Source organism: Myotis daubentonii, chromosome 19, assembly GCF_963259705.1.
Source record: "Myotis daubentonii chromosome 19, mMyoDau2.1, whole genome shotgun sequence".
In the NCBI taxonomy this organism is placed as follows: domain Eukaryota; kingdom Metazoa; phylum Chordata; class Mammalia; order Chiroptera; family Vespertilionidae; genus Myotis; species Myotis daubentonii.
This window is the reverse complement of record NC_081858.1, coordinates 16,178,480-16,191,442: the sequence shown is the minus strand read 5'-3', so window position 1 is coordinate 16,191,442 and position 12,963 is coordinate 16,178,480. Positions and strand designations below refer to the sequence as shown.

General features: G+C 42.0%; 1 protein-coding gene across 7 annotated transcripts in view; it reads right to left on the bottom strand.

Annotated features, from left to right (window-relative positions):
* FAM118B (family with sequence similarity 118 member B) overlaps positions 1-12,963 on the bottom strand; it is a 38,878-nt gene that overhangs the window by 20,172 nt on the left and 5,743 nt on the right. For 4 of the 7 annotated variants that reach the window (XM_059675806.1, XM_059675799.1, XM_059675804.1 and 1 more), the window contains one exon: positions 1,094-1,186. In XM_059675806.1, coding sequence (XP_059531789.1) covers positions 1,094-1,179 — 86 coding nt within the window. In that variant the 5' untranslated portion in view covers positions 1,180-1,186. Of the gene's footprint in view, positions 1-1,093; positions 1,187-1,375; positions 1,400-12,963 lie in introns of those variants that run through there. The other 3 variants (XM_059675805.1, XM_059675800.1, XM_059675802.1) reach the window with 1 other exon arrangement.

Genomic DNA, 12,963 nt, shown 5'->3' with positions numbered 1-12,963 from the left:
TCCAGGAAACAGGATCCAATACAGAGAGGCGTAGAGGAATTCCCAGGGCGATGGGAGAGGAAAATGGCACAATCAGCAATGGGGCAGCATGGAGAGCAACTGTCAGAGCCGACCGTCCAGAGGAAGAATCCAGAAGCAAATATAACTCGTGCAGTAGTGATGTGTCAGTACACCTAAGTATGCCTAGGAGGTTGACTCTTCTGTCACAGAGTTGAAGATAAACTGACAGGTACACAGAAAACAAAGTGAACCAAAGCAAGAGAGAGAGAATCTTTAATAACTTTGAAGGATGGATGCACAAGAAAAGAAATGTAATCATAACACATTAGTAGGCTCAACTATGAGTACCATTTATACAGTAAATATTAAAAAGTAATTTAACCCCCAGAATTTGATATAAACCATATTGGGAGGTTGTGGGGCATGTGTATGGTGTGTGTGTGTGTGTACTAGTATACAATGTGGGAGAAGATCCGTGAGAGCAAACCTAATCCTCATCTTCCATAATAAGAAGAGATAAAACCAAAACACTAAAACATAGCAGTACACACAGTATTAAAAAATATGGATGTAAATAATAGAAAAACATAAAGTTGAAAGCAACTGTCTCTGAGGGGGAAGGAGCGAGGCATCACGAAGTACTGACTTATAAAAGTATGGACATTTATGACCTTGTGTAAAATAAAATGAGATCCAAAAAAAGAAATGTAATCCTATATGATAGAAGGCTAATATGCAAATTGTCCCCTTGACCAGGAATTCAACTGGGAGTTCAACCAGGAGTTCGACCAGGGGGCGGAGCGGGCTGGCCAACCGCCTGTGGCCCCTCTCCCGATCATCCCCCCATCCCCACCCTGAACAGGGATGGAGCTGGCTGGCCAACTGCCTGCGGCCCTGCCCCCCTGGCCATCCCGGCCCGATTGAGGCAGGCCGGCAGGACCTCACCTGTGCACGAATTCGTGCACCGGGCCCCTAGTTTTACATAAAGGTTAATATTAATTAGCGGAAACCAGGTATAGAGCAAGTTCATTATTTTTTTGTTCACTACCATTACTAGTAATGACTTTGCTTCTCAGATTCCCTTCCCGTTTACCTGGGCTTCTTGGTTGGGGGTGCGCCATCACTGAGGAATCCAAAAATATTATCTGTATCAGAGGACTGGCTCCCTGTAGAAGCCATCGAGTTTCTAAAATAAAACACCATGGACCACAATTAGATCTGGAAAGCATACCATTCAAAATAGCATATATATTAAACAGTTTTAATAAGCTATACATCCTAAAAGTGTTCTAAAGGCAATCCCTGCTTAACAGAAATTCATTAATTAATGAGCAACCAAAACTTAAAGAATTACATTCATCTAAATGAAAGTAACCTTGAAATTATGACTTCTGTATTCCATGCTGCCATCTGGCTTCTGTTGTTGAAGGCTCCTTCCACCCTAGCCCAGAAAAACCCCAAGACCAATGTCATCTCATGTCAATTACTGGCCATCATTTTGTGGAGTCTAAGAAATACCTCTATTTTCCCATGAAACAGGCTTGTGGAAGACTTGGGATAAAACAACCCACAAATAAGTGTGCTTATAGCTCCCAATTATCCATTTCCTAACAGCTGGGGGGGAAAAAAAGACATCACTGGGTCACGCTGGCTGGTTTGGCTAAGTGGATAGACAGTCTGCCTGTGGACTGAAGGGTCCCAGGTTTGATTCCGGTTTAGGGCTCCGTTGTGGGGTGAGTGCGGGAGGCAACCAATCTATGTCTCTCTCTTACATCGATGTTTCTCTCTCTGTCACTCCCCCTCCCTTCTACTCTCTCTAAAAGTCAATGGAAAAAAATATCCTTGGATAAAGATTAACAAAAAATAAAAATAAAAATAAATCACTGGGTTGAGAACGGAGCAATCAGTACTCATTTGCTGATTGTCAGACATTCCTTGTTGCTGGGCGACTGTGTCCTCACAGGCAGAGAGATATGTCTCTCTAGCTAAACACGCCATGACAGATGGGAAAGGCATTAGCCAGCAAAAATATACGACAAATGACCACTTATGTTCAGGTGATGAGATAACTAGCCAAAGTAAAAGAATTAACGTGGATTACAGTGAGAACGAGATAGAGATGTTTTAATTGCTACAAGTTTTAGTAAACTTGCTAAATCTAAGACCATTAATTCTAAAACAGCAATATTTTAAATAGTATGTGTGTACACACAAACACGTAATAAGAAGACAATATGTATTGCCAGAGTTTTGGGTGCTTTATTATCTTTCATTGTCAATATTTAGAAAGAATGGAATTACTAGTAATAAGTTTATGTTTAATGTCTTGTTAGAAAGATTTTACATGAAAACATTTTTAAAAGTTCACTGATTTAATTTTTGTGTTAAGTACAAGGCTCATTTCCTCACACCATATTCATCACACATAATGGAATTCTCCTTTGATATCATAAATCATTAGGAAAATAGGAAATACAAAATCACAGAAGTGAGTTAAGGATGCAAACTGTCTTAGTCAAATCTCTGATTCTGTTAGTGAGAAAGGTGGGGCTCAGAGAAGACAGTTGAATTACTTAAGTCAATGAATCTTGCCTTAACTTAATAATCATCTGAGATGCTTGTTAAAAGTACATACATGGTCCTAAAAATAGTCTGTTATCCCGGTCGGTGTGGCTCAGTGGTTAAGCACTGACCCATGCACCAAGAGGTCGCTGGTCTGATTCCGGGTCAGGGCACATGCCCAGGTTTTGGGCTCGATCCCTGGTGCGGGGTGTGCAGGAGGCAGCCGATTGATGTTTGATGTTTCTCTCTCATCGATGTTTCTATTTCTCTCCAAAATCAATAAAAAAAATTTTAAAAAATAGTCTGTTAATTTTAAAGACTATGTGTGTTCGCAGACTCCAATCCCAAATTACTGAACCAGAATCTCTGGGGGGATTCTTTTTACTGATTTTTAGAGAGAGAGGAAGGAAGAGGGAGAGAGAAAGAGAAACATTGCTGTGAGAGCAAACACAGATTGGTTGCCTCCTACACACCTCCTACTGGGGATTAAGCATGAAACCCAGGCATGTGCCCAGACTGGGAATGGAACCAGCAACCTTTCGGTGCACAGGACACCAGACCAAATAAGCCACACCAGCCAGGGCCTTCAGGGGATTCTCATGATAAGGCAAACAGGAAACACCTAAGTGACATCAAATTTTCTGCAATTCAACTTTTGCTAAATGTAGAGCACACACTAAGCACCCTACATTTATGTCATCTTCCCTCCTTTTAAGTGTACACATCATTTATTACACAGCCTCCCAGTCTGCTAACACCAACAGTCAGGAATTGACTGCCATTAAAATATTTCCATCCCTACTCTAAAGTCTATGTTCTAGATTGGAGAAGTAGTGGAAGAAAAGTGATTATTTCTACCAGATACAGGACAACCCATTAGAGAGATTTTTAAAAGCACACAATGAAAAGTGTATGTGCTTATGTTCCTTCCTTAAATATCATTCTGTAAACTCATTGTCTGAACAAATTACACCCATGTCAAAAATACCATGAATTGAGAAAGATGAAAATAAAGTATAAAGGAAAGTAATTTAACGTTTATTCAGTTTTGAAGACATACATTTTCAGAATTAGATGCTCAATTTAGCTATTAAACCAGTTTTATTTACAAACTCTTCTAATATAGTACTTTCCACATGCCACGCAGTAATTATAAATATTAACTCATGTAATCTCCATAACCTTATGAAGTACTCTTATTATCCTATTTCAGAGATGAGAAAACTAAGGCATAGAAAGGCTGGGAGTCATAATTCAAACCAAGGTGGTCTGTCTACCTCCCAAGGCCATACTCTTAACCACACTATTACCACCTAAAAGCATTCTTTCAAGTATTAGCCTCTCAGCTTTTCATTTTTAATTTGCAGCCCAAACTATCAAATAAGGAAGCTCTGACATTCTGGGAAGCAGGTTTATTTGAAATAATCCTGTGTAATGCTTAATAGCTGCTACATGACCAGACACCTTCTTCTGGTGACAAGCACTATTTGCTACTACCTCCCAGCACCACTCACCTACTAGAACCCTAGATCCGTCCTACCATTTTCTCCTGGAAAATATGCAAGATCATTTTTGCTGGATTCTTTTTAAATATATTTTTACTGATTTCAGAGAGAAAGGAAGAGGGAGAGATAGAAATGTCAATGATGAGAAAGAATCATTAATCGGCCACCTCCCACACGCTTTACACTAGGGATTGAGCCCACAACCTGGGCATATGCCCCGACTGGGAATTGAACCATGGCCTCCTGGTTCACAGGTCGATGCTCAACCACTGAGCCATGCCGGCCGGGCTTTGCTGGATTGTTGGTGGTCAATTCTTGGTATCTACACCTGAACACTAAGCTTTTTTCTTTTTACAGAGTCAACTGTTCTGAAGGTCCACTTCACCCACATTAATTTAAAGGAATAAATATGGCTAACAGCTCCTGATAAGCTGTTACTAAAATGTTTTGGGTCCTCTTATTTAGGGACTGAATGAGAAGTAGTGTAATATGCCCACATTGTATCTGATCATATAGTCATTCTGTTTTCTAACAGGTTATCATCATTTCTTCAGCCTAAAGGGTGTCTCACATGATACAATCTCACATGTACGCCCCAGTGGCATCTAAGCATGAAGCATATCTTATTCCTCCTAGAGTACTTCTTCAGGGGGGAAAATCTGTTTTAGCATTTTACCCTAAATATGCAGTTACTGCAAAAGAGCTGCCAAGCTAATTGGGAATTCCTAATATGCATCAACTAGTTCACACATTAATTTCTCTATGTGATCACTATTAGAGTTACCTCTGGCAATGTCTTCATTACTCCAATTACTGCTAATCACTGAGAAATCCTTCAAGGCCAATAGATTTCAACAAAATGACAGTCAGATTCTGGGTAAATGCTGAGAAAAGTGACAGCAACCTCACTGACATGTTTTTTAAGATGTAAGTTTTCATGTAAGAGAGGACACATACTTTAAAACCTGTCAGATTGGCAGGAAATACAATGTTTGTATCTGGTAGATGGAAAAGGGGAAAATCAAGGCAAGTGTCCTGGGAAAAATCCATTAATAAACAAGAAAAAAGGACAAGAGAAAAGGGACTGGCCTATGAATGAAAGGCCAGTTGTACAAACTAGAGGACTTGGGGATTTGACATATCAAAGGTGGCCAGTAGCTCTTGCTTTTGTGGTATCTTGGTGCCAGCTAAGATGGTAAAACCTGATGCCTTTTTCCATTTAAGAATCAGAGTGAGGTCTCCCAGACTGAGTTCCTCGTGCTGATCCATGTATCTCTCCCTGTGGCTGATCTATGTACAGTATCTCTCCCGCTGTTTCCAGTATGTAGTCTTCAGCTCAACCAGGAGGCCAGAAGGAACTCAGAAAAATTCACGTTGGCATATGGGTGGATGCAATAAATAGACAGGGAGAAAAAAGTGCTAATAATGGCATTTTTGCCTGGAAGTAAAAGGCAAAAAATGACTACTTAGCCCTGGCCAGTTTGTTCAGTGGTTAGAATGTCAACCAGTGGACCGAAGAATTGTGGATTCAATTCCTGGTCAAGGGCACGCACCTCAGCTGCATGTTCCCCAGCCCCAATGGGGATGAATGTGGGAGGCGACCAACTGATGTCTCGCTCTCATTTTGGTGTTTCTCTCTCTTTCTCCCCTTCTTCCCTTCCTTCCATTCTCTCTCTAGAAATCAATGGAAAAAATATCCTCAGGTGAGGATTAAAAACAAACAAATGAACAAAAATGATTAGCTTAAGAAGGCGGTACATTTCTTGTTTTAGAAGCCTCCTCCCCCCACATCTATTTTAACAAACAGAACAGTGACAGGAAAAAGACTGGCTATTTCTCTAGCCTAAACATAGAAAAGGGTTAACTTCATTTTCTAAGGGGGAAAGATAGTCATCCTCTGACTTGGAAGAAATCAAATGGGGGCATTTGGACTAATTCCAATACATGTGGTTTTTACAGGAAGGGAGGAAGGAAAAGTATCTACACTAATAAAAGAGAAAAATGGTAATTGGCGTACGAGCTACCCTTTTCATTGGCTAATCAGGGCTATATGCAAATTAACTGCCAACTAAGATTGGCAGTTAACTGCCAACTAAGATTGGCAGTTAACTGCCAACAAGATGGCGGTTAATTTGCATATGTAGGCACAATGCAGGGAGGCGAAAGGGAAAGCAGGAAGAAGCCCCCTGCCACTGACAGTGATCGGAAACCCAGGGGGGAACTAAGAGCTGGGGGGCAGCCATGATCAGAGAATCAGGCTCCTTTTCCGCCCTGGCCAGTGATAGCAGGAAGTAGGGGTGAAGCCAGCGATGGGAGCTGGGCACGGTCGAAGCTGGCAGTCCCAGGAGCTAGGGGTCCCTTGCCTGGGCCTAAAGTGAAGCCCACGATCGCGGGGCCGCTGCAGCTGCGGGTCCCCGCTGCCCGGGACAGACTCCTCAGCCAGAGGCGTCCCGCAGGGGCGGAGCCTGCATGATCGCGGCCCCTCCTACTGCCACTGCAGGTCCCCGCTGCCCGGGGACGCCTAGGCCAGAGGCGTCAGGCCTGGGCAAGGGGCCGATCCTGCGTTTGGAGGGTGATGGGGGTCAACGCCTGAGGGCTCCCAGTATGTGAGAGGGTGCAGGCTGGGCTGAGGGACACCCCCCCCCCACACACACCCAGTGCACGAATTTCGTGCACCGGGCCCCTAGTAATGTCTATAAAAGAGCATCCAACAAGCGCATGGACAAGTAACAAATAAGCTACTTTACTCAGGAAGCTCATCAATTCTGTTCTATCATGTAGACTGCAGCCTTCCTAACCGTGTATAAAACAAACTTCCCATTATTCCAGGCTCAAGGGCTCAGATGTACTTATATTAGTGATTTTAATCATAAAACCAAAGTAACACATCGTGTTTAGGAAAACAAAACTGTTTCAAGAAGAAATAATGGGACACTGAATTAAAATCTGATCTGAATTAGAACTTGGTGACAATTTTACCATGTAAAGAATGAGAACTTCCTTGCCACTGCTTTCCCTCTCGTGAAACCTCTGAGAAGGCATATCCCCAAAACAATAACACATGTTGCTAAGAAAGGAGATTTTTAAAATACTAAAAAAAAAGAAAAGAAATATTTTTTATGTATCCAGTAGTATTGTTGCCGGAAGAATTAGTGGGCCAGACTTCTCTATCACTTGTGGGTGTGAGTTGGCTCTTAAAGATATTTTGAGAAAATGAATTTTCTAAGATTCCCATGGGAAAACGAGATGTGGAAAACGGCTTCATTTGCATGGAATTACATTCCTCGGGTTGTAAAGTACCATTTCCCTTAAGCCAGTCCTGAAAGAGGGGCAGCTGGGGTTCTAGTAGAGCCAAAAGCAAGGCCAGTGCCCAGAGCTTCCCTTCCATGCTGTAGCTGGTTCAGTTCAGCATTCAGTTCATTAAAGTCCATTAGTCCAATGTGGATCCCACGTGGAACTCAACTACTATAAGCTGGGTACAGCCAACTGCAAAGAAGAAATTAACCAGCTAGTGTATACCAGCAATGGCTAAGCCTTCCTTCAGCAGACAGAGCTTTGGGTGTGAATCCCTTCTTCTTTACTTGCTGCTACTAAATAAAACTACCTAAGGACAACCACGGCTGGTTCCTGAATAGAACACCCCAACGGGGGAACTTGAGTTCAGTAACACAAACGGTGATAGGTCTCTACTTGCACTAACATCAGGTGGCCACAATCCTGGCATAAACAGTGACCAGTCTTGGCTTGGAATGTAGCTTTACTAGTAACTAAGCAGTCACAACCCTAATACAAGTGGCAGTTGGCCTAGCTCATATCGTGGGGCCCACCAAATGGTCCCAAGCCTGCACCTTGTGGCAGCTGGCCTCATTTCACAGCACGGCCCTGCCAAGCTTCTCCAAGCTCAGACTAAGGGCAACCAACTGCAGATCACTTTCCAGATCCTACTAGGCAGCCCCAAGCCAGATACAAGTGGCGGCTAACCTTGGCTTGCACCAGAGCCTCTCCCAAGAGGCCCCAGACCCAATACAGATGGTGGCCAGCTTCAGACCACACCAGACCACCACCCAACCAGCTCCACAACTGCCACACCCGAGCAGACATGACTGGCACCAGAGCCCCACTAACGTGACTCCTCTTTATAGGTTCAGCCCCTACACAACAGCTTCACTATAGCCATGGCCACCGGACAGCCGGTCAGCTTGAGGGTCAACTTTCCCTCTTATGTGGCAACAGCAATCAAGGATCAACTACAACAGGAGGGCACACACATCCCACACAAGAAACACCCTGGGAGCCCTTACCCAGCTGAACAAAAATCAATGGATGGCTGGATCAACTGATAGAAAATCAATAAGGAAACAGAGGGCTTGAAGGACACATAAGACAGATCTAATTGACATTTTTCAAAGCAGCAGAATATACATCCTTGTCAAGTGCACATAGAACATTTTCCAGGATAGGCCACAAATTAGACCACAAAACAAGTCTCAATAAATTTAAAAAGATTAAAGTCACATGAAACATCTTCTCCAAGCACAATAGTATAAACTACAAATTACAAGGAAAAAAACTGAAAAACACACAAACGTGGAGGCTAAATAATAAACAAAACAGGAACAAACTGATACAGAGAATAAATTGATGGTTGCCAGGTGAGAGCAAGGTTGGAGGGACGGGTGAAAAAGGTGAAGGGATTAAAGTACAAATTGCCAGCTACAAAAATCACTACAGATGCAAAGTACAGCATAGGGAATATAGCTGATACTGTTGTGATAACTGTGTGTGGTGTCTAATGGGTATTAGACCGATCAGGGTGATCACTTTGTAAACTACATAAATGTTTCATCATTATGTTGTACACCTGAAACTAATATAATATTGTCTGTTAACTGTACTAGAAAAATTTTTTTAAATATTATTTATTTTTTGTTAATATATTTTTATTGACCTCAAAGAGGAAGGGAGAGGGAGAGAGAGATAGAAACTAGAAACATCAATGATGAGAGAGAATCACTGATCGGCTGCCTCCTGCACGCCCCCTAATGGGGATGGAGCCCGAAACCCAGGCATATGCCCTTGACCGGAATTGAACCTGGGACCCTTCAGTCTGCAGGCTGATGCTCTATCCACTGAACCAAACCAGCTAGGGCTGTACTAGAAATTTTTTTAAGCAATGAAAAGAACCAGGATAAATGGATGACGCTGTAGTATTGTTTCTTTTTAAGTCAAACAAATACATGCTGTGACTTCCAGTCACCACTTAACCTACTTAAGGCTTTTTATCTCTACACATAAAAATTCTCATCTGCTTTGGAGCAGTCTTAACTTTTTGCTTTCTCCTTCCCAACTACATGAAAAGAAACTAATTTCATAAAGTACTTTGTGGAAAGTCCACAGATTTGTTTTATAAAACAGCTGCATGCATTTAACTCAGTCCATTTCTATTCTGTAATTTCTCTATGGCCTGGCCATTATATTCCATATATGCTTGTAGAGTAAAATGACGGGAAGTGTATTAGTCCCAACAAGTTGTTGAGTTTCATGCTCAAGTATCTGTTAAATGTCAGACACTATGTTAAGAATACTCCTATTACCATACCCACCAAACACCATTTAACATTTCTAACGAGGCAGGCACTGTTTCCTGTACTTTACAAATGTTCATTCTTCTCTGAAGTAGATACTATTACCATCTCATATCACAGATATTAGAATCCAAGCACGGAGATGTTAAATGCCTTGCTAAAGATCACACAGCTACTACACAGTAGACATAGGATGCTCACTTGAGTCCATGTTGTGAAGACATAATGCAATACTGTCTCACCAAAGATGACTAAGACTGTAAGACCATACCCATAAGGCCCATACTCTTAAAAAGTCTCTACCTTTTAGGGGAAATAGAATTTATAACCAAATACTTATTGCATATTTGTGCTAAGTTTAACATGTATGTATGAGGTACAGAGGAGAATAATAGTTTTGCTTGAGGAAGATCAAGGAAAGCATTATGGGAGACAGACACCTTTATGGCAAAATTTCTTTATGGAAATCCTTAGTACTTATCTTCCTTTACCTGTTGGAAGCATCTGACATTCAATTCATCCTCATCTCATCTGGATTCTGTCTTCCTCCCATCCCTCTAGTGACAACTCTTCTTCCTCTGCCCATCCCTTACATGCTGAGAGTCCAGTCTACTTTAGGTGCTCCAATCTCTTCACTTTACACATTCCCTCCCCTGCCCACCCCATCTACTCCAAATGATTCAAATACCAACTAAATGTTAATGACTCCCAAATCTGTATCTTCAGCTCAGATCTCTGCTGTGTTTCAGACCCAGGAGACACCTGCTCAAACGTTTCAGTTACACAGCGCCTCACATGCAAAGGGACTTCAAGATAGCACTTCAGACTTAAAGGTCAAAAAACAGCTCAGCAACCAGCTCCTTATCAGGTATTTCATAGGCCTCCACAGGGCAGAAATAATCTCTGGGTGAGAGGATTACAGGTGGTTATTTCCCTCTTTCTGTTTCAAGCACCAACACAAGTACTTCCTGACTTTGAAAGACTGTCGGGTACTTTAGCAATGCACTTGTACTTGTAAGCACATTCCCTGTATCAATTCCAACAGTCCCTTGAAGAGCAGGAGAATGCTGGACCAAAGGAAATTTAGGAAAGTGGTTAATTTAAGTTGGAAACCTTTACTTAAGTTTGACATTCTTTTCAGGATATTTTAAAAAATAAAAACTGAAAAATATTCTTTGATTGGTAAATGAACTGAGAGATGAAAGCACTGTTTAGAGCTGACATAGGACTCTGAAAGCTCAATAAATAAATAAATAAATCTTACTTTGCTGAAAAGGTAGCACCAGTCTTAAAAAGTGACCATTTAAAAATAATTGAGGGGAAAAAATAGGTGAGAGCAAAACAGGTTAGGGAGACCTACTAACACACTTTCTTAAAAAAGAACGAAGGAGGCAAGTGCAAGACCAAGAGTGAGACCACAAGGAGCAGCAACAGGAGCTGGCAGCCTGGGCCCAAGGGACCAGACCTATCCTCCCAGAATGGAAAAGAAATGCAGGCAGTGCAGGAAATACACCCAGGACAGGGAAGGAGCAAGAGCACCTGGAGTGAGCAGAGGGCCAGGCCCTCCCCAGTCCCCATAGACGTAACTTAATGTGGCCTATAACACTGTGACAAAGCACTAAGTTCTCACCACATATAAGGCTCTGCCTTTACTTTAGGGTTGACACTCAAACCTGCTCCAATGCAGAGCAGAAAACTAAAACACTGTAATGGGCTTTCTTTGAAGCTATCATATCCATATAATAAAAATAGATATTATGAAAAAGAATCAAAGAAAATGAAAATGTGGGATGAAAAAGCAGAGAAATAAGAGAAGAAAATGAACTGAAGCACACACATTTCTAAGAATGACAGGATCCACTGAGTACCCAGAACAGTAAATGAGGCAAGACTACCCCTTGGTACATCATCATGATAGTCCCTAGCACCAGGGATAGAGAGAATACGCCCAAATTCCAGCGAGGGAGAAAACAACAACAAAATAAGGTCACATAAAAAGGATCTGAATCCCTAAGCCTCTCGAGCAATTACAGATACCAGGCGGTACATAATGCCTTTAAAATTAGGAGGGAAAATCGTTTCCCACCTAGAATTCTATAACACTTCCAAACAATCAAGCAAGTCTGTGGGCAAGATAAAGTTACTCAAATACTCGTACTTCTTAGTAAATAAGGGTGTATGCCAAGAAATGGAACAGCCTGGTGCCAGCCCAGGAGAGCGAAGGGCAGTTCCCGAACTGTATCTGGAGAGTAGTTCCTGATAGAAAAGAGTAGAGGAGGAGGAGGAGGAGATACAGAGACATTGATTTGTTGTTCCAATAAAATAAAAGTGGAAGTGATACATCTCAGCTCACAGGAAATGTTACTGATAAGAAGTTGACAAATAGGTGCAGTGTTGGGAAAACAGCAACAGTCGAGATGCAGAAAAGCAGGCAAAGGTAAACCTAAACACAAGGAAGAGCAGAGCTGAGATAGGTCACCTGCTTCAATGGTTGAATGATATTTGGCAGAGTTGTGTGAACACAGAAAAACTGCTTGTTTTAATCAAATATTACAACATAGTTGTGACAGGGGTGGAGGATGTGGAAAGGTAGGGAAATGGGCGAGTGGAAGAAGGAAGTCCTAATCTACCACAGCCAGAAATCAAAAAGCCAAACATTGGAGGGAAAGACGAGAAATAATAACATAGCAGATGATTGTGAAATATGAGGATAACACCTGCAGAAAGAAGGAAATAATTGAGTGGTTGTTCCTAAGAAATGAGACTATGAGGTGAGGAAAATGGAGGGCATGGTTTTTGTTTTTCCCCCACTGTAAGTCTTTTAATACTATCTGACTCTAAACCATATACTGAATTACTTTGATAAAAAATTTTAAAAAAGGGAAAGCCCTAGCCAATTTGGCTCAGTGGACAGAACATCGGCCTGGGGACTGAAGGGTCCTGGGTTTGATTCCCGTCAAGGGCACATGCCTAGGTTGCAGGCTTGATCCCTGGCGCGTACAGGAAGCACTCAATCAATCAAGGTGTCTCTCAGATCGACATTTCTCTCTGTATCCTTCCCTCTCCCTTCCACTCTCTCTAAGAGTCAATGGAAAAATATCCTCGAGTGAGGACTAACCAAAAAAAAGGGGAAAAACAGCAACATTTAAAATCTGCCATGTTTCGCTCTACGTTTTCAAGTAACCTTACCTTTTGTGTGGTGTATTCACCAACAAGAGAACTTTTAGCCCAGGCCCCTAGAGTGCTTGCTAGGCAGGAAAGACCAGGGGAAACTGATCCCTGGGCCAACTCGGAATCTACAGATTCAACAT